Raw genomic sequence first — 22,587 nt, 5'->3', positions numbered from 1 at the left:
ACAGCACTACAATAGTACTCCTCACAAAAGTGAGATTTCATGGTTAGGAATTGCACTCCATCAGAATTTAAATTTGAGAACATTAGTAAATCAGAAACAGCAGAACTCTAAAAAATGAAACTGCTACTCAATAAATCTCAAATGTATTTGAAGAAGTTACAAATGAAGTAGACAGTTGAAGTCCAAGTGATGTTGCTAAATAGACTTCTACTAAGTTGTTGACAAGGTCACATCTGAAAAACTCATGGGTTATATTTTCGTAAACAAAATGTGACAAAAAGCTGAATTAGTAAACTTGGAGAAAATGAAACAAGCTTGTAGAATCTGTACTGTCTGTATGCCTGAATCCTGACAGTATAAATTGGATGATAAAGCAGGGTATTTTTCTAAGCAGGGTAGCAAAATTCAGATTAATTATGCATTTAAAGTTTCTTGCTTCCACTATTCTATCTCAAAGCTCATTCCATTCATGATCACTGTGTGTAAAGAAGCTGTGATAACAGTGTTAAAGGGAAAGTAACTTTTTACTTTGACTTCTTGCAATTCAAATAACATTCCAGGTTTACTTCATCCACACCTTACAATATTTTATTCTAGGGACAGGCCTCAGACTCTGCCTCCAGAATGTCTTCTGTGTCATGGTTGCTAGAACTAAACAGTAGTCAGGATGTAGTGGTTCTGTTCGCCGAGCTGGAAGTTTTAGTTGCAAACGTTTCGTCCCCTGGCTAGGAGACATCATCAGTGCTGTGGAGCCTCCTGCGAAGCGCTTCTTTGATGTTTCTTCCGGTATTTATAGTGGTCTTGGCTCCTTTGTTCTAGTGAGTTGTTGTCTGAGCGTGGCTGTTGGTTTGTGTGCCGTTATGAGTCCTAAGGGTCGCAGTAGCCACACTACCATACATCAGGAGCGTTTCAGAACTGACAGCCAGACTACTGCAACCCTTAGGACTCATTACGGCACACAAACCAACAGCCACGCTCAGACAACAACTCACTAGAACAAAGGAGCCAATACCCAACATGAGCAAAACTAATGTAGTTTATAAAATATCATGCAAGGACTGCACAAAACACTATATAGGACAAACAGGAAGACAGCTAACAATCCGCATACATGAACACCAACTAGCCACGAAACAACACGACCAGCTATCCCTAGTAGCCACACACGCAGACAACAAGCAACATGAATTCGACTGGGAAAACACTACTATCATAGGGCAAGCCAGACAGAGAACAGCCAGGGAATTCCTAGAGGCATGGCATTCATCCACAAACTCCATCAACAAACACATCGACCTGGACCCAATATACCAACCACTACAGTGGACAGCTGAAACTGACACCCGGAAGCGGCAAGGACAGACCACTATAAATACCGGAAGAAACATCAAAGAAGCGCTTCGCAGGAGGCTCCACAGCACTGATGATGTCTCCTAGCCAGGGGACGAAACGTTTGCAACTAAAACTTCCAGCTCGGCGAACAGAACCACTACAACAAGCACCCGAGCTACAAATCTTTGTACAAACTTTGAGCAGTCAGGATGTGGAGAACTGTATTATGTTGGTCACAACTTACTGATTAATTAATTTGCGAGATGTGAGCATGATTGGATGGGCCAACTGCCTTTCTGAAGGTGATGGTGAGCCGTCATCGTGAACTGCTACAGTCCACGCACTACAGGCAGACTCAAAATGCCATCACAGAGTCCTTTGCTAAGCCCTTAAGCCTATACAGTCTTAGATCCTGGTTAATCCAAATTTTAATTCTATTAACTACCTTTGGTCTCATTGATACCTTAACAATTAGAAACTAATTTTAAAACGCCAATTAATCCAGCATAGGCATTTTAAGAAATAACTCCACAGCCCTTCAATAGTGCCTGCTGATTTTACTCCTTTCTGCTGCTTACTCTGGATTTCCCACACTAAATTAAATTGCTTCCGCTAATGCATCTTTACAAACCCTTTAAAAATGACAAATCAGATCACTTCAACTATCAAAATTCTGTGGAATACAAGCCACATTTGCACAATTGCTCTCCATAATTTAAGCCCTGGGTCAATTTTCCCTCTTTCTTTAAAGCCAAAATCTTCCTGAGGCCCAAAATTGATTACAATAGTCAAGACGGGGTCTGATTAAGATTTTGCACAATTTTAAATAAGCATAGTTCTACCCCTTGAGATGAAGGCCATATTATTCACCTTTCCATATACCTGTCAACTTGTTCTGCAAGACATGTGCACGAGGACATCCAAAATCCTTTGCTCTTTCCCAGTCTCACCTCACTTCCACACATTAACCAACATCTGCCACAATTTTGCTAATTACTTAATCTGTCTTTGTAACTTCATGTATTATCCACACACTTTAAGATACTGATTTAGATCTGCTAGTTTGAATGGTATTTGTGGCTTTAAGTCTACTTAAATTACCTTGCTTAATTTGGTATCATGAGAAACATGAAACCACTATTTATGGATTCATATTTTATTTATATTTATTAGAGTTGACACCCTAATGCAACTACAAAAGGAACATTGTCATTTCTCAGCAAATGAATCACATTCTTTTTAATTTTGGTGACCTACCTCTTCAATTTCCTAAACTACTTCCATTTTTATTGTCGTCGATAATTTTACGTGGAACTTGAAAATTAATTGTTGAGGTTCTCAGACAAAAATCCTCCGACAACCCTACCAAACAGCTTCAACCAATGTAACTAGATTAGTCAGATATGACATGTACTTCACATTGAACTGATCAAAGATTGAATCCTTTACCATAAAGTGACAATTTGACAAATCCATAGTTTCCTGGTTTCTTTCTTAAATGATGCAATGATATGCAATTTTCCAAACCAAAAGGCACATAATCCCACCAAAGTATGGCAAGTCATGACTAGTCCAATTCAAATTTTCTGCCAACTTTCCTTTAATCGATAAGGATACAGGGCATGACATCCTGGAGATTTGTTTATCTCCAGATCCATTTGGTTTCTCATGATCTTTTTTGGAATGAAGTTTTAAAACATCTATTAGGTCTTCTCCCTGCAACTTGCTTTAGACTCCATTATATGGACAGTTTATGCTGCACCACATCTCCTCTAAAAACAGATGTAAAGTCTTAATTTGCCAAATCTGCTTTTCGTTTTTTCAAAATTATCTGTTAGATTTTTAGCTGCACCCTTTTTCCTATAGAAGCAAACTAGCAACAATAGCACAGTGGGAATATCATTGGACTAATAACCCAGAGGCCCACGCTAACGCCCTGGGGGCATAGCTTCAAATCTCAGAGCCATTCAATATTGGTGACCAAACTGCCGATTGTTGTGAAAACTTAACTGGTTAGTTAATGTCCTCAAAAAGGGAAAAAAAACCCTCCAATCCTCACTTGACTGACCTACATGTGACTCCAGATTTACAGAAACGTAGTGGATTCTCAAGTGTCTGTCGACATGACTGAGCAAGCCACACAATTAGGACAAGTGACAAATGCTGACCTTGCTCGACATTCTTTCATGGAATGTAGACTTAAGTTAAAAAAAACAGAAAAATCAGAAGTCACAAGATTGAGTTCTAGGTTACATCATTAAATGTTGCTTTCCCCTCCCTCTGTCTCGAGAAAACTTGTCCAAAAACTGGTGACTTTTCCATGTCACTTTAAGACTTTTTATGAGCATTTGGTTCAGTGGCTTTAACCATATCCACATGCACACATTTTGATTTTTTTTTTGATTACAAAATAAACTTAATGTCAATGAGTCTCAGAAGTCAAGTAAGCTCTGTTCACTTTTACCAAGTCCTCAAATTCCATTGCTCTCTATAATCAATAAACGACCAAAATGAAAAACATTACAGCTTCCTTTCAATTGACATCAATTTGCCGAAGTGGACTGGATGTATAATAATAGTAAGTTGACAAAGTAGACAACAAATCACATACCATAGGTATGAAATATGCAGTGAAATTGGCACTAACCTGAGAATCAAAACTAGCAAGTGACCAAGAAAGCAGATTGTAGTTTTTTTGAGTCAGGACAGTTTACATCAGTGCGGAGTGAAATAAAATGAGTAACATTTCTTCTCTCCACTCGTTTTTGAAACAATGATGCGGCTATCACAGAAACGGCTAACATTTATTGTCCACTCCTAACTGTTGAGTGTCTTGCATGGTCATGTCAGAGGGCAGTTACAAGTCCAACAGCACTTCAGCTCTGATCTCCAGCCCTCACTTACTCCTAGAAGATTTTAACCTGCTGTGGGTCTGGAGTCAAGTAGGTCAGACAAGGTAGGTTTCTTCACCTAAATGACATTTGTGAGCCAGCTATATTTAAACAAAAAACTTAATAGCCACCTGTTGATAAGACTGGGGTTCATTTCTAGATTTTGTCTGCGTGCAGTGGGTGAGTGGAAGTGCTCAGTGAGAATGTATTAATAGACTATTTGGTGCATTAATTGATCTTACTTTGCCCTTTCTTGTAAAAGGGCAAAGTAATTGGAGCATATGATGACTCAATACAGCAAAGTACAGAAACAAATGAATCACTATCCTAGAGTTTGAGATATATGTTAAAATCCAATCTTACAACTGGGTACATGATTTGCACTCCAGATGTACTTTAGTATTAAAGACTAATCTGATATGTATAAAGGGTAAAGCAGTTTCAAACACTCCTTTTACATAGAAAACACACAAGACATTACTAGTGGCATTTTCCAAGAGCATTTTTTGGGAAAATTTTCAGGTAATGCCGCAGGATTTTCTACTTACCACAAAAGCACATATAAGAATTGGGGACTCTTACAGAAACGTTCTGACAAGCAGGACATCGCCAACCACCATTCCCATCTAGCATGCAAAATGAATAAAAATGCTTTGTTCAGAACAATATTAAAGAACAAAAGTTATTCGCATTATCTTTCAATACACTTTTTCATGAGAAGAGAAGAAAAATTGCTATTTGACAATAGCTAAACTATTGTTCTACATGAATAGCTATTCTTACTGACTGCATACATCTTGTAAAAGGTTTTGTACTTTTCTTCATTCTTTACACAGTGCTTTACAAGAATATTGAATGTAAACAGCTGCCCTTCAAACAAATTTTACTCAAAATAATGAGATTTTTAAAAATTGGCTTTATCCATAACAACTTGTTCAAACAGATGGAATTCCTACTGGGTATCCCTTGATGGTCTTCCATTGCTTCAACTAAATCACCAGAGGAACAGTGCAAACAGGTTATTCTATTGTGCTGAGGTGAGAATAGAAGCTGTCCCATAATACATCAAGTGGGCATTAGAGGGATTTTTTTTTGAAAGAAATCACCACAATATATTTAAGTGCAATGTCTAATGCATCAATTTGAACTGATTTGTGACTATGGTAGCCCCAAGTTATCACTATTGAAGGTTTGAGGAGTAAAACAAACTCTGAATTTTGGATAAGTAAGTCTGTTGAATTTAATATTGGAAAATAGAATGTAAAATTCATCAGATAGTGTCCACTTCCAGATAGTGGCTAATTCAGCAAAAATATTTTACAATATCAACACATCTTTGTCAGTCAGTCATTGTTCTGCACTGCCATAATAGGGATGACTTAAGAAAGCACTGCATTACTGCAGGCAGTTTTACCTTGCACATTGATTGAACAAATTAAAATGGCACAAGAACTCCAGAGAATAAATTCATAAGTATTTGGTATAGTTACTTGGAGTAAACATATACCCTGGAATTAACCAAGGAGCAGGTTTAGGAATGTGTATCGAAACAGGATAAATTAATGATCTCATTGTAAATGATCCTCTAAGAATGAATTATCCCAACCTGATTAAATGTGAAATTCTATAGGAGGGGGAGAAGCCTACACAATAATGTCTTAATTTTAAATAAAGGCAATTATCAAAGTGTGATTAAAAACAGTTTGTTATAGTAAACCTGAAAATAAATAAGACAGTTGATGAACAGCAGCGAAAATTGGGAAATATTGCATAATTCTCAACTATTTCTCAATTCTCACATTCCATTGAAAAAGTAATTCAAATATGAAAATATATCATCCATGTCCAACTAAGGAAGTTAAAGATGACAATAAATTGAAAGAAAAGACGTGCTGCTGCACAGATTAATGCCAGGCTAGAATCATGGGGTGATTTTAGAAACCAGCAAAGCAACAATAATAAGAGGGAGACACTAGAAGATGGAAACAAAGTAGCAAGAAACATTAAAATAGATAGTAAGAACTTATCTATATACACAAAAAGGAAGAGACTATTTCTATCAAACACTGATCTCTTTAAAAAGGAGGAGGTTGAGAAGTTAGGGAAAAACAAGAAAATTCAGTTTTTACAAGCATTTTCTATTTCTTCAGAGTAGAAAATCAAAACGATTCCAAGAAAATGAGAAAAATCAAGGAGCAAAAGGAGTACGAAACTCAAAACACCTTCTCAGTTGCTAGTGTCAAATTTCTAGAAAGGTTAAGGCTGAGAAGTCCTATGGACCTGACAGTTTCCAATTTAGGATTGTGAACAAAGTGTCTGCAGAGATCATGGATAATTCAGTCAATCTTCCAAAACTCCCTTGATTCTGAAAAGGTCCAAACATATTAGAAAACATGTAACACTTCTGTTCAAGAAAAGATGGAGTTAGAAAACTGAAAACTGTCAGCCAGTTAGCCTAACATCCATAACTGGGAAATTGCAGAGATTCAATTGAGGAAGTAGCAGCAACACATTTACAAAGTCAGAATAAAATCACGTTGGCTCAACTTGATTGTACTATATACACAAAGGAAATTTTTTTGATAAATTGGAATTCTGAAGATGCAACAATCGAAGCATTTAAAAAGGGAACTATTAGATGTAACATATTTGGATTTCCAAAAGGCATTCAAAGAAGTCCCACGTAAACAGTTATCACACAAGATAAGAGCTCAAGATGTTGGGACAGCAAAGGCTTAACCAACAATCAGAAGAGAGAGAGAATCAGGATATAGGGGTCATTTCCAGGTTAGGAACCTGCATTTAGCAAAGCATCATTGGGATCATTGCTGGTGGTTGAACTATTTACAACTTGTGACTGACTTAAGAGTCATTGTCATAGAGATGTACAGCACAGAAACAGACCGTACGGTCCAACTTGTACATGCCGACCTGATATCCTAACCTAATCTAGTCCCATTTGCCAGCACGTGGCTCATATCCCCCCAAACCCTTCCCATTCGTATACCCATCCAGATGCCTTTTAAAATGTTGCAATTGTACTAGCCTCCACCACTTCCTCTGACAGCTCATTCCATACATCTGCGTGAAAAAGGTGCCCCTTAGGTCTCTTTTATAATCTTTCCCCCCCTCACCCCAAAGCTATGCCCTCTAGTCCTGGACTCCCTCTTGTTTATTTATCCTAACTATGATGCTGGTGTAGAAACGTGTGGCACTGGAAAAGTACAGCAGGTCAGGCAGCATCTGAGAAGCAGGAGAATCAACGTTTCGGGCCTAAGCCCTTCATCAGTAATGTGATGAAAGGTTTATGCCCGGAATATCGATTCTCCTGCTCCTCGATAGCTGCCTGACCCCCTGCTGTACTTTTCCAGTGCCACACTTTTCAAATATAAAGAACTAAGTCCTTTAAATTACCAAGTGAAACAAGGAAACTTTCTGGAAAGACAGTTATAATTGGACTTCTGATTGTGACACCATCTGAGTTGGAAAATTCTGGCTGAGGTTGCTATGGGGACCAAATGACTTTGAGAGAGGAATCTCATGGATGTTTGTCGTTTATAAAATACATTTGTTTTCTAATTATTCAGAGTAAAATTAACATTTGTAATTTGAAATCTCATTTACCCGTTAATATTTGAATTATGCTGATACTGTTTTGATAATCTTAAAAATTTAATTGTGACTCCCTGTTAATTGGTTGCTTGTCCACTTGTGTTCTCGCGATTCTTTAAAGTCATTAAGAGGACCACAACAAGAACTTGGGATTCCTTTTAAATGACATTACAATAAGACTTTATTTGACATTTTATGCTGTTTCATGTCAAATGGTGGTCAGTACTTGTGTTAATTGTCACAAGATTTGCTTTTAAGTCTTTTCGCTCCAGTCTTATGTAAGGCTGCTTGACCTAATCAATTAATGCCATTTAACAGCAGCTCTCCCATTACCTGAAATTTTCTCACAGCCAACCCTCTACTGCTTCCTAAATCAACTTCTTACTGCCTGTCCCACATCTTGTGACCTCTCCTGCTCCTTCAATTTCCTTGTTAGTGATGACTTTTGGGTGCATAGGATCACATTTCCTGAACTACTTGACAGCTGCTGACTCTCTGATCTGTGGCCCTGCCCTCTCCCTAATTCACCCTCATTACATTCTTCCAACTAGTGGCCCCTCTGACTCCCCAACTCACCTAACTTCCTGCTCCCTGATTCTACCACTCATGACTGAGCTCTCGCAAGATTCTGGAAGTGAGCAGAGGGACAGATGCAGCATCAATTGAGCAAAGTTCAGAAAGAGGGCTTCTGCCTGGGTTGGGTCAGGAAGTAGAACAAATTGCAAAAAAAAAACAGAGGATCAGAAGTGAGAGAAGCCATAAATTATTGTAACAGCAAGAGGGTTGGTCAGAGAGTGGCAGAGGCTGTGATCCATACGACAGCAGGGGGCAAAGTCTGCAGCAACCTGCAGGGACAGCCAGCAGAAGAGCAGGAGGTTCAGAAAGCAGGATCAGTAGCAAGCAAGAGGGAAGTGGCAAGATATCATGCTAGATTCCTTCCACATTTTTAAAAGTAATTGAAAATGCATTTATTATAAAAATTTCGCAAAGTACTTCAGCAATGTTTTAAGATTGCTAAGGAGAGTTCTGCTGAACCTAATAATTCTTACATTGGCTTTAATGGTAAAATGCAATTTCCTTGAAGTCTTAAAAGTTACTTAAAAGTTGCAATTTTCAAGAACACATCAATAACTTTAAGGGCAGTGTTATTGTAGTAGTGATCTAAAAACACTTAGCATGGCTTAAGCTTTGGGGCATGAAAGGTTTGCACGCCAATTCTCTCTTTCAAAAATCTTAGGAACCAGATTTAAATTTGAATTTGAAAATGGACATCAACAGCACCACCTATAGGCAACTCATACTACAGGTAGGCATGCACACAATGTGGCTTGCCATGAATAGTGTAAGAAACCAAAGTCAAGTTTCTCACACTACTTCCAACACACTACAATATGGTCTTTCCGAGAACTATCAATTAACCCAGAGGGTGGAAAATAATTAACTCTATGCATCATGTTTTATAACAGAGTGCAAAGCTCTAATGCGGCAAGCAAACTAAACAGCAAACCAACACTAACAGAAGAAACAAAATGCTGCGAATACTCAGCCATTCTAATATTCTATGGAGGGAAATACAGAGTTAATGTTTCAAGTCAGTGGTCTATTGCAAAACTAACCTTCAGCTTGGGAAGCTGGTGATCTTGCCCATTTCTTAATGCAATTCAAGTGGAACACATGATAACAGCTTTGACAGCTCCAGACAGGTACCATCACACGGATCACCTCACAGCAAACCATACATTCATATTTCTCAGATGTAAGTTGCTCAATCAGAGATCCTGACAAACAAACAGAAATGGGATAACTAGTTAGACCAAATTATGGGTCAGGCTGCTGAAAATAAAATAAAATGGTGAGTATTAGAAGGGATCAGATAAGAAAATAGAGCTCATCTGTTACCGGATTGAAAAACTTGAATATTTTAGAAAATACAATTTTCTGTGGTATTTGCTAAATAACAGAAAAAGGTGTGACAAATATAATTGGACCCATCCCATTATTAAGAAAGGAAGACATTTTAAAGCAATTTCAAAAAGGCTGGAGAGATTCTCCTAATTCAGTAGATGTAATCGCTTCCAAGATTATAAATTACTGATCTCTAACCCACTGTTTTAACATTTCTATGCGGAAGCTTTCTCCACAGATATATGGCAGGGCATGGTCACGTAACAACCATGATGGTGGTTGAGCAAGCCAGTGTTGTGAATTCAGAAACAAGCATATCAGTTGAGAAATCTATTTCTACTAAATAATCGTGAATTGAGTTAACATCAGATAATTACTTAGATTACTTACAGTGTGGAAACAGGCCCTTCGGCCCAACAAGTCCACACCAACCCGCCAAAGCGCAACCCACCCATACCCTTACATTTACCCCTTATCTAACACTACGGGCAATTTAGCACGGCCAATTCACCTGACCTACCCGGAGGAAACCCACACAGACACGGGGAGAATGTGCAAACTCCACACAGTCAGTCGCCTGGAAATGAACCCGGATCTCTGGCACTGTGAGGCAGCAGTGCTAACCACTGTGCCACCCACAAACATAGCCATAAAAGTCGCAGGTGGTCTTAGAAGTCATCTGATTTACTAATTTCTTTCAGGAAAGGGTACTTACCAATTCTACAATCTGCAGTGCTTCCATATGACTAAAGTTTACAGTATATGGTTGACGACTCTTAGACACACGCTCAGCAGGCTTTTGGCAACAAGCTGGATGATAGAAAGACTGACAGAATGGTGCAGGAATATACCAGGCGGAGATACACCTGACATACTTTCACCACCGCGCCATATTCAAAGCTACAGAATAGTGTCAAATTGGCCATCGGTGTGACCACAGAAATAGGTCAAATGGGCTGCAATTAAACAGCACTTCCCATCTCTGCAAGTATTTAGCTGCACAAAGGACACCATTCAGTGAGACGAGAAGCTTTCCTTTGAGCATATTCTTAGCAGAAACATTAAAACTGAATTTTGCCTTAGTTTTCATGGTGGATGACACTGTAACCATCCCAATATGCAACAGGTAACGCAGAGGTTATTTTTAAAAAAAAGGAAACTTAAAATGTCACTTGGGAGAAAATATTGAGTTAACAATTAGGATTAAGGCAGACAGGTCCCAGGTCCTGCTGATCTCTATCCAAGGGTCCTAAAGGAAACAACAGAGGTAGTGGATGTATTGTCATATATTTCAATCTTCCCTAGATTCTGCAAAGGGTCCAATGGATCGGAAAAACGCTAGAGAAAAACCAGTTAGCTTTACACGTGCTGTTGGGAAATTGTTGAATCAATTATTAAGTAAAGCAGGGCATTTGGAAAGTCAAAAGTGCAACCAGTTAGCATGGAAGGATAAATTATGTTTAAATTTGCTGGAATTCTTTGAAGATGTAGCAAGCAAAGTGGGTCATAGAAGATCTGTAAAAGCTGAACAGCAAACTTTAATTTTAACTGGCATTCTTGACAAGCCAGGAAAAATTATATACCTAAAGCACCGGAAGTCTACTGCATTATCACAATTCTATGATGTCTGAGTAGTCCGTTTGATTTGATTTTGAGTTATTACTGACACGTGAACTGAAGTTTTATCTTACATGCTTTACAGGCAAATCATACTGTACATGTGCATTGTGTGTGAGAGTGAGAGAGAGAGAGAGAGAGAGAGAGAGAGAGAGTGAGAGAGAGAGAGAGAGAGTGAGAGTGAGAGTGAGAGTGAGAGAGAGAGTGAGAGAGAGAGTGAGAGAGAGAGTGAGAGAGAGAGAGTGAGAAGATATCAGAAGACAGTGCAGGACAGTGTTACCTGAGAGGGTGCAGAGAGAAATTGTATCAACAAGAGAGGTTCATTCAGAAGTTTGAAAACAGCAGGGAAGCAACAGTTGAGGGTGAGAGTGACAAGGCTCTTTGCTGGCAAGTTTTATTTAAGACAAAGTTGCAGCTATAAACTTCTATCAACCAGCACAATCATGGTCCCACAGGTACTGGTTAATTAAAGAAAAATGCTGTTTATCTTGACTTCCAGAAAGCATCTGAATAGGTGCCATACAAAAAGTTATTACACAAGGTCACATGGAGTTAGGGAAAATGTATTAGCTTGGATAGAGGATTGGTTAATCATCCAAAAACAGAATCAGAATAAATGGATCTTTTCCTGATTGTTAAGCTGTAACTAGTAGGGTGCTGTAGGGTTCAGTCCTGTTTTGATGCAGGAAGACGAATGTACTCTAGTCAAACTTGCAAGTGACACTAAAATAGGTGGGAAGGTGAGTTGCAATGAAAATCAGAAAACTACATATGGATGTGAGTAGGCTAGATGAATGGCAGATGGAGTTTAAGGTGGAGGAGAGAAAGGTTATTCGTTTTGGTTGTAAAAATAGTAAGTGGAGAGAAACTTCAAACTGCTTTGGTACAGAAGGATCTGGGTGTCTCTGTGCATCAATCACAGAGCTGGCATGCAGGTACAGCAGGTAATAAGGGCAAATGGAATTTTGATTTGATTGATAAATGAATGGACTATAAAAGTAGGGAAGGTGTTGTTGTAACTGTACAAGGCATTAGTGAGACAATATCAGGAGTACTATGCATAGTTTTGGCCACCTTGAGGAAGGATGTAATTGCATTGCAGGCAGTTCAGACCAGGTACTCTTGGTTAATTCCAGAGATGTAAGATTTATTTGAACAGAGATTGAACATTTTCTTCCTTTATTTATTAGAATTTGGAAGACCGAGGGGAGATTAAATTGAGGTCTGCAAGATGCTAAAAAGATTGACAAAGTAGGCATAGAACGTTTCCCCTTCTAAGACAAAGAATAATTAGAGGTCATAGTTTTAGTGAAACGGTGGCAGAGAAAACAGATGATGAGGAATTACTTCACTCATACGGTCACAAATATTTGCAATTGACAACTCCAGAGCGTGCAATTTCAATACCAGCATGCAAAATTATTTTAAGGAGATAGATTGACAGGATTTTAACCAGTAATGGGTTGAAGGGTAATAGGGAATGGCAGGAACGTGGAGTTCATACATTCAGAGAGTCATACAGCACCGAAACAGTGGAAGAGTTCAGTCCAACTCATCTGTGCCAACCAGATATTTCAAACGGACCCGGTCCTATTGTCAGCATTTGGCCCATATCCTTCTAACCCATCTAGATGCCTCTTAAGAATGTTGTAATTGTACCACGCTCTACCACTTTTGACAGTTTATTCCGTAGACACACCACCCTCTGCATGAAAAAGTTGCCCCTCAGGTCCCTTTTAAATCTTTCCCCTCTCACCTTAAACTTATGCCCTCTAGTTTTGGACTCTCCCACCACAGGACAAAGACCTTGACTATTTACCCTATTCATGCCCCTCATGATTTTCCAAACCTCTAAGGTCATCTTGAGAGTACCACAGCTGAGGCATGTAGCTTCAGTACTGACCAATACTGAGGGCTACACTGACCTCCAAGTCAGTTAATGCCATGTTAATTATACTTTTGATACATGAGTGAATGGCATTGTTTCAGTGCTTGAGTACACAAGAGGAGCTCTTACAGCAGAGCTGTAGTGTCCCATGTCTGGGTCAGAAGGCCTAGGTTCGAGTCCCATCATGTCTCAACAAGTCAGTTAGAAATAATTATAAAGAAACGACTGGAAGACCAGGTGAGGAGGTAGAAACTAAACATACTTAAGGCTGCTTTCTATGACACTTTTCTTGATAATGGGTTTACTTAATGTCTCTTTTCACACTTTATCAGGCTTAGGATCAACTTAATAGACTAAATTACTGGGCCTGTGGTGCCTTGAGCAGGCTGCTGTACTCTAGGTATGGTAGCCATATATTTGGCTATGATCAGAAATTCACCTCCTTGAATCCTGCTGCTGAACAAAGCGGGGCAGGATTGTCTCTAGCCTCAGCAGCAGAATTTGAGCGGTCATAGCAAAGTTTCAGCCCTAAAATCATCAGGATAAATAGGGCAGGGAATAAATGCTGCCATGTCAGTGCTATCCATATTTAATAAATAGCACAAAAGGCAATGCAAAAAAATCCTTCTTTTCCCCCTCAGGGGGTCACAAGCCTTCAAAACTCTTCCTGAAATGGTTTGGAAGCAGAATCATGGAGTAGCTTAAAAAATATATTACTTTTAATGTTTTGATAAATTCTAGTTAAGGAATGAGGTGAAAAGGTGATTTGGTACACAATGAGATCAGATTTGCAGACACAATGAGATCAACCATGATCTTAGAGAATGGTGGAACACATTCCAGGAGCTGAATGGCCTTATTCATATTCAACTCCCTGCTTTCAAAAGCTAATATTAACTTCTCACAATTAAATTTTTCTTTAAAATAAAAAAATCCTGTTAGCTTTAAGTAGACATGTATCAGGAGGGGTGATCAGAACAAAAAAAAATTAAGAAAATGAAAGGATTCTCAATATGCTTTGTGTAGCGCACATAATTTCTTCAGTACCAAATTAATAGGATAACCTACTATCATACTTAAGGCAGAGGTAAGCAGATTTTTCACAAGCAAAAGAAGCCAAAAGACATTGGGAGTGGATAGCTAAATGGAGTAGAAGCTGCAAATTTATCAAAAAGCAGGCTAGGTTCAAAGAACTGAATGGCCAATTCACAATCCTAATCGATATTTCCAGAAAGTGAAGGCAGCCCAAGTAGTTTAAGACACTTAGTCATAGAGTCACAGTTACATAGCACCGAAACAGACGCTTTGGTCTACTTCAACCATACTGATCAGATATCCCAAACTGATTTAGTTGCATTTGGTAGCAGATGTCCCATATCCCTCTAACCCTTCCTATTCATGTACTTATCCTGATGCTTTTTAAATGTTGTAATGGTACCCAGCCTCCACCACTTCCTTGTTCCATATATTTACCACCTCTGTGTGAAAAACAAATTGACCCTCAGGTCCCTTTTAAATCTTTTCCCCCTCATCTGAAACCTATGCCCTCTAGTTTTGAACACCTACCCTGCGGGAAAAAAAACAACCTTGGCTATTCATCCTATCCTTCCCCTTGTGATTTTACAAATCTCTAGAGTCACCCCTTAGCCTCTGACGCTGCAGGGGTGGAAAGTCCCAGCTTATTCAGCCTCTCCCTATAGCTCTAGTCCTCCAATCCTGGCAACTTCCTTGTAACTCTTTTCTGAACCCTTTCAAGGTTTCACAACGTCGTTTCTACAGCAGGGAGAGCAGAAGTGCATGCAGTATTATAAACCTGTCATAATGCTCTGTATAGCTGCAAAATGAAATTCCAATTCCTATACTCAATGCTCTGACCAATAAAAGAAAGCATAAAAAACACCTTTACTATCCTATCTACTTACAACTCCACTCTCAAGGAACTATGAAGCTGCGCTCCAAAGTCTTTGTTCAGCAACACTCCCTAGGACCTTACCATTTAGTGTATAAGTCCTGCCCTGATTTGTTTTTCCAAAATGTAACATCTCATATTTATCTAAAGTAAACTCTATTTGCCACTCCTTAGCCCATCTGATCAAGTCCCATTGTACTGAGGTAAGCTTCTACACCAAACTTACTAACCCTACCTCCTATATTCACATCCAAATGGTTAATATAAAACGACAATTAAAAAAAAAGGACCTAACACTGATCCTTACGGCACACCACCATTCAGAGGCATCCAGCCTGAAAAACAATCCTCCATCACCACCCTCCCTCTCCAACCTTCAAACCAATTTTGTATCCAAGGAAAGTGATGAAACAAGGTGAAACAAAAGATTTAAACTATCCCAAAACACTATAACTGCTGGAATTCAAGAACTTTCCCACAATACAAACTTGTTTATTCAACAATTTGTTGAAATGCATTAAAGAAATTGTAATTAATGAATTGATTGAGGAAGTGAACCTGTGTGAGTCTCCTTGCTCTTGTGAACTTCCATTTGTTTTTTCCAAAAGCTCTTCCTTCCTGGATCAAAGGATTTCTTTTGCGAATCAAAGGATTTTTTCTGTAGATCTTCTGGGCGTTTTCTTCTTCTTTCTACCTCACCCACTTTCCATGTTTGTGTTCGGTGGGTCAAACGATCCTGTAATTTAGGATTCACGCTCTCCTCATTGAAATCAGTCTTGGTATCCGTTGCTGAAGCAGTCGTGGTGAAACCGGAGTCTGTCCGAACATTGTCTGCTGTCAATCCTCTGTACGCTTCATTGTCTGAGTACGGTTTGCCCCAGGTGAATTCTCTCTGGCTACTTCTATTTTTAAGAAACTTTCTCTGCGACTGATCATTGCATCTTTCATAATTTTTATCCATTACAGAAGGTTCACAAGCGTTTTCTATTTGATTCGTCTCTGGTGGGCTCATGTTTTCAATTATATTGTGTTTTTTCCCAAATGTTCTAGCGTCTTTCTCAAAAGCAAATTTTCCTTGGTTAACGATTCCTCGACTGGATTTATACATGTGCAAGTTAACTTTCTTTGGTTTGGCTCCAGTCCGATTTTCTGGTGCTCTCCAATTTTCTTGGTCTGAACTGTGAATCCTTCTGTGCCCCACCCACTCTGCCCCTGCCTCCACTGGGTCTTTCTGTGCGCTATCCTCCTCCAAATTTTTTTCAAAAAGCCTTGACTGGAATGAATTTCCAGCAATTTCCTGCTGTGACTCATTGGCAAGTGACATTTCTCCAGAACAGGCCTTCTCTTCTCTTACACGGTGTCGCCGCTGATTTTGGAAACTATGCATGCCTGCTCTATTCTGGTTAGTCCTGTGCCCCTCACTGCTTGCCCTGGGATCAGAGGTAGGGTCTTCATCATAATGATTCCTTGACTGCTGAGAATACTCCCCCTTGTGTGTTAAACCACAGCGATAGCTCCGAAATGGTCGCTGCCTTGATGATAGATTTGTATTATTGTTCCTGCCAAAATCCTCTGGTTTCTTTTTTCTTTCTGTTTCTTGCATTTCCCGAGGAATGAAATCTGCAGCATCTGGATTAAGTTCCAGTCCACCTGTTAAACACAAATGCATAATAAGTGGGAGTTTCACATGAAGCACTGAAAAATTATTTATCTGAGTTCCCCCTTATAATCTGAATAGCATAACCATCATTAAAAATAATTAGAAAAATCTCACGTTCAGAAACTTTCAAAACAGAAGCAGGCACCAGAGACTTTCAGCAATCATCTAAATATTGCGCAGCATTTGTTTGCAAACAAAGATAAGATTAAAGGAAGAGTAGACAAAATTGACCAGAAGACAGAAAGCAGAGTACTAAATAGTTATTTTCCCAAATAGAGCAAAGTAAGTTGCAGCATCCTGCAGCAGTTGCTATTAGGAATGCTGCTCTTTTTGACATAAAAATGCAGAGTATATGGCCCCAGTATTAAGCTATAGCTTTAGACAGGTAACAACATGAACATGAGATAATTCCTACCTGAAAACTCAGACTTACAAGACAGTAATCCCTATTTTCTCTAATTTTCCTGTATTTTTTGCAGAAGAATTGACTAACCTACCCTAATATCTCACAAAAATGTTTAGAGAGATGTTTAACAAGTTGAGCAAGTTGATTAGAAATCATCTACGATTTCCAAGGATTTCTTCACTTCACAGCTGCTGTAGGTTAATTGACACATTGACTATAATCATTAGTTAATAAAATCATGGAATCATGTGACCAATGGGAATGGATAGTGAGTGAGACAAGTTGTTCATACAAATACTGCATGCACATAGAAAGAGCAGCTTTTGAAAGAACAATTGAAGAGGGCCTAAAGTGCATCCAAAGGAACTGAAAGAGCATCTTTTGAGGTGAACCATCAGATTGCACAGGCAAAGATGCATTACATGACTGCAGTGTTCTAGCTAGATGGATAGAGAACTGGCTGGGCAATAAGAGACACAGTAATCGTGGAAAGAGTTTCTCAAAACGGACACCTGTGACCAGTGGCGTTCCACAGGGATAAAAATGATTTTGAGGAAGGTATTGGGGTGCCTGATTAACAAGTTTGCAAATGACACCAAGATTGATGGAGTAGCAGATATTGATGGGGTCTGTCACAGTACAGCAGAATATAGATAGGTGGGAGAGATGGCAGAGAAATGGCAGTTGGAGTTCAATCCAGGCAAATGCCAGGTGATGCTTTTTGGAAGATCCAATTCAAGAGTGAAGTATTCAATAAGTGGAAAAGTCCCGGGGGAAACTGATATACAGAGAGATCTGGGTATTCAGGTCCATTGTTCCCTGAAAGTGGCAAAGCAAGTCAGTAATGTGGTCAAGGCAAAGGGATGCTTTCCTTCATTGATTGAGGTCTACAAAATCATGAGGGGTATAAACAGGGTGGATAGCAAGAAGCTTTCTCCCGGAGTGTGGAACTCAATTACTAGAGGTCATGAGTTCAAAGTGAGAGAGGAAAGGTTTAGGGGAGCTATGCATGCAAAGTTCTTTAAGCAGAGGGTGGTGAGGGCCTGGAATATGTTGCCAACAGAGGTTGTAGAGGCAGGCACAGTAGCATCATTGAAGATGTATCTAGACAGATTCATGAATGGGCAGGGAGCAGAGGTATACAGATCTTCAGAAAATAGGTGATAGGTTTAGTTAGAGGATCTGGATTGGCACAGGCTTGGAGGGCCGAAGGGCCTGTTCATGTTCTGTAATTTTCTTTTGTTCTTTATTTTACACCATTTTGATTGATAATGTCTGGAAAAGCAGAGGCAAACAAACTTGCAGCTGTGTCTCCCTTAAACACCAATATAAAGTGGGAAATGGAGGCAACTGCAAGTGATCAAGAATCTCTGCTGGTGGAGTATCTGTGATCCATACACTGTTTAGCTGCTTAAACTGATGGTGAGCACTGATGACATGATGTACACAGAATGGCTTTTGTACACTATACATGGACAAATTGTATTCTTGAAGCCACTGTTCTGTCTTTAAACTTGGCTATGAGATGGACTATTCAGTGAATTACAGGGTACGTGGAGGATAAATATATTCCATGAGACTGCATTGTTGGTAGTACTAATGATTTTCTGGCTCTGGCAGGCTATAGGTCAGGTGCGTACTCCCTAATGAAGAGATTTGCTATTAGCTCTTTGGATTGCTGCACTATTAACAGGGACAATACAGTAGCATATCTGAGAACAAAATGAGTTGAGGCAGTCCAGCAGGTCACATCAATTGTAAACTTAATTAAGCACTGACTTCATGGGTACCTAATTGTAAATGTGTTTGATGACACGGGATTGGATTATTGTGATGTTACCTGCTGTCAAGATAAAGGAAACTTGAAAAGTTCTTAAATTTGGGGAAATTAAATGCAATTGTGCAAGAAAAAGAACACATGCATTTAATTGGCTGATCAAATCAGTGTTCTTGAAGCAAACTACATTTTGAGTGTGTAATGGTCAAGGTGAACTATGACTTTTTTCCACAATTTTACAAGTTTCTTCCTGTCAATGAGAATCAAAATGTCTCATTTATGTGATGACCAATTGAAGGGAAAGAATACAAAAAGTTTGACTGGGTGCAAAATCTATTGCAAAAGTTTCTGAGAATAACTGGATTTGGCCACAGCTTTATCCAAACAATTTCTCTCTCCACAAATGCTGCTAAAACGGTTGAATTTCTCCAGCAAATTCTGTTCTAATTTCAAATTTCTAGGATATGCACTATTTTAGTTTTAGATTAGATTAGATGATTTACAGTGTGGAAACAAGTCCTTTGGCCCAACAAGTCCACACCGACCCTCCGAAGAGCAACTCACCCAGACCCATTCCCCTAAATTTACCCCTTACCTAACACTACAGGCAATTTAGCATAGCCAATTCACCTGACCCGCACATCTTTGGACTGTGGGAGGAAACCGGAGTACCCGGAGGAAACCCACGCAGACATGGGGAGAACGTGGAAACGCCACACAGTCAGTCGCCTGAGTCGGGAATTGAACCAGAGTCTCAGGCGCTGTGAGGCAGCAGTGCTAACCACTGTGCCACCGTGCCACCCACATTTCAGGCATAAGCCCTTCATCAGGAATGATTCCCACTCTAACCCTGACCTCCAGCATCTGCAGTCCTCACTTTCTTATAGGCTGGGATTAACACCTAAGGTTGATGGTAACAGTTGCATAGACTGTACAAGGGCATCATATTTATAAAGACATTGGATTGAACAGGGAGCCCACATCACCATCATTCACACCAGTCCTGGAAATCCTCACTTCAACCTTTACCCAGTGATGCTATTTGTTTCAATAGGTTTTAAAAAAAAAAGGAGTTTGCAGCAAAATAAAGCCAGACCGCTTAATCGAAATACTGTAGACTACATTGGGATTTACAGACTCTGAGCCTCATCCCACTTGATCAGTGTATCCTTCTATTCCTTTCTTGTTTGCTCACACTTCGGGTTGAGATTTCTTAATTCCTTATGGGAATTATTAGCAATTTTCCGATAATTAAAGAACTATGATTCATCTTTTGGACTCCAGTTATTTGAAGTTTCCTCTATCAAATTCGACCGTATTAAAGACTTTACGAGGTCGCTTCCCACACAAGGTTGGGAGGTTTTAACGACCTCAAGCAAAAGGTTCCTATGCACCACCATCCACGGCCGCACTGCAAAAACGGAGGAGACTATAAGGGCCTATCGCCAGGCCCCGGATCCAGGTCCCAGCACAGCCCCAGGCCTCACCGTCCCGAGCCCGCGAGGGGGACCTACCTGGTGGCTCTCCGGCCCTGGGCACCGCCATCACATCCCCGCGGCTATCACTCACATTGTGCAGGATATTGTCAAGGCCAAAGGCCTCCGACCAAACAAAACCCCAAACTCCGCCAGGGGCCGGAGGATAGAGGCAACTGACAGAAAATAACCCCCGAGCCAACCTTGACCCCACCCGACTGCGCATGTGTCACATTCTCATTACAAGCCAATAGAAGCGGACGGGGCGGAGCCACAGGGGGCACTGTACCCGGAGAGCCAGGGGAGGATGGTGCTCCCTCCGGCCACAGGGGGCACTGTACCCGGAGAGCCAGGGGAGGATGGTGCTTCCTCCGGCCACAGGGGGCACTGTGCCCGGAGAGCCAGGGGAGGATGGTGCTCCCTCCGGCCACAGGGGGCACTGTGCCCGGAGAGCCAGGGGAGGATGGTGCTTCCTCCGGCCACAGGGGGCACTGTACCCGGAGAACCAGGGGAGGATGGTGCTCCCTCCGGCCACAGGGGGCACTGTGCCCGGAGAGCCAGGGGAGGATGGTGCTCCCTCCGGCCACAGGGGGCACTGTGCCCGGAGAGCCAGGGGAGGATGGTACTCCCTCCGGCCACAGGGGGCACTGTGCCCGGAGAGCCAGGGGAGGATGGTGCTCCCTCCGGCCACAGGGGGCACTGTACCCGGAGAGCCAGGGGTGGATGGTGCTCCCTCCGGCCACAGGGGGCACTGTGCCCGGAGAGCCAGGGGTGGATGGTGCTCCCTCCGGCCACAGGGGGCACTGTGCCCGGAGAGCCAGGGGAGGATGGTACTCCCTCCGGCCACAGGGGGCACTGTACCCGGAGAACCAGGGGAGGATGGTGCTCCCTCCGGCCACAGGGGGCACTGTGCCCGGAGAGCCAGGGGAGGATGGTGCTCCCTCCGGCCACAGGGGGCACTGTACCCGGAGAGCCAGGGGAGGATGGTGCTCCCTCCGGCCACAGGGGGCACTGTACCCGGAGAGCCAGGGGTGGATGGTGCTCCCTCCGGCCACAGGGGGCACTGTACCCGGAGAGCCAGGGGAGGATGGTGCTCCCTCCGGCCACAGGGGGCACTGTACCCGGAGAGCCAGGGGAGGATGGTGCTCCCTCCGGCCACAGGGGGCACTGTACCCGGAGAGCCAGGGGAGGATGGTGCTCCCTCCGGCCACAGGGGGCACTGTACCCGGAGAGCCAGGGGAGGATGGTGCTCCCTCCGGCCACAGGGGGCACTGTGCCCGGAGAGCCAGGGGAGGATGGTGCTCCCTCCGGCCACAGGGGGCACTGTGCCCGGAGAGCCAGGGGAGGATGGTGCTCCCTCCGGCCACAGGGGGCACTGTGCCCGGAGAGCCAGGGGTGGATGGTGCTCCCTCCGGCCACAGGGGGCACTGTGCCCGGAGAGCCAGGGGTGGATGGTGCTCCCTCCGGCCACAGGGGGCACTGTGCCCGGAGAGCCAGGGGAGGATGGTACTCCCTCCGGCCACAGGGGGCACTGTACCCGGAGAGCCAGGGGAGGATGGTGCTCCCTCCGGCCACAGGGGGCACTGTACCCGGAGAGCCAGGGGTGGATGGTGCTCCCTCCGGCCACAGGGGGCACTGTACCCGGAGAGCCAGGGGAGGATGGTGCTCCCTCCGGCCACAGGGGGCACTGTACCCGGAGAGCCAGGGGAGGATGGTGCTCCCTCCGGCCACAGGGGGCACTGTACCCGGAGAGCCAGGGGAGGATGGTGCTCCCTCCGGCCACAGGGGGCACTGTACCCGGAGAGCCAGGGGAGGATTGTGCTTCCTCCGGCCACAGGGGGCACAGTACCCGGAGAGCCAGGGGAGGATGGTGCTCCCTCCGGCCACAGGGGGCACTGTGCCCGGAGAGCCAGGGGAGGATGGTGCTCCCTCCGGCCACAGGGGGCACTGTGCCCGGAGAACCAGGGGAGGATGGTGCTCCCTCCGGCCACAGGGGGCACTGTGCCCGGAGAGCCAGGGGAGGATGGTGCTCCCTCCGGCCACAGGGGGCACTGTGCCCGGAGAACCAGGGGAGGATGGTGCTCCCTCCGGCCACAGGGTACACTATACCCAGAG

At 42.2% G+C, this 22,587-nt stretch overlaps 1 protein-coding gene across 2 annotated transcripts in view; it reads right to left on the bottom strand.

The window, feature by feature from the left end:
- Nucleotides 1-20,682, bottom strand: part of nfx1 (nuclear transcription factor, X-box binding 1) — a 72,982-nt gene extending 52,300 nt beyond the window's left edge. For both annotated transcript variants that reach the window (XM_060824781.1, XM_060824782.1), the window contains exons 1-4: nucleotides 20,512-20,682; nucleotides 15,713-16,804; nucleotides 9,452-9,613; nucleotides 4,772-4,849 (exon numbers count right to left, since the gene is read on the bottom strand). In XM_060824781.1, the coding sequence (XP_060680764.1) occupies nucleotides 4,772-4,849; nucleotides 9,452-9,613; nucleotides 15,713-16,804; nucleotides 20,512-20,542 (1,363 nt within the window). In that variant the 5' untranslated portion in view covers nucleotides 20,543-20,682. The remainder of the gene's footprint in view (nucleotides 1-4,771; nucleotides 4,850-9,451; nucleotides 9,614-15,712; nucleotides 16,805-20,511) is intronic.
- Between the last annotated feature and the right edge of the window lie 1,905 nt (nucleotides 20,683-22,587).

Source organism: Hemiscyllium ocellatum, chromosome 5 (genome assembly GCF_020745735.1).
Source record: "Hemiscyllium ocellatum isolate sHemOce1 chromosome 5, sHemOce1.pat.X.cur, whole genome shotgun sequence".
In the NCBI taxonomy this organism is placed as follows: Eukaryota; Metazoa; Chordata; class Chondrichthyes; order Orectolobiformes; family Hemiscylliidae; genus Hemiscyllium; species Hemiscyllium ocellatum.
The sequence above is the reverse complement of the archived record's forward strand: the minus strand, read 5'-3'. Positions and strand labels throughout refer to the sequence as shown.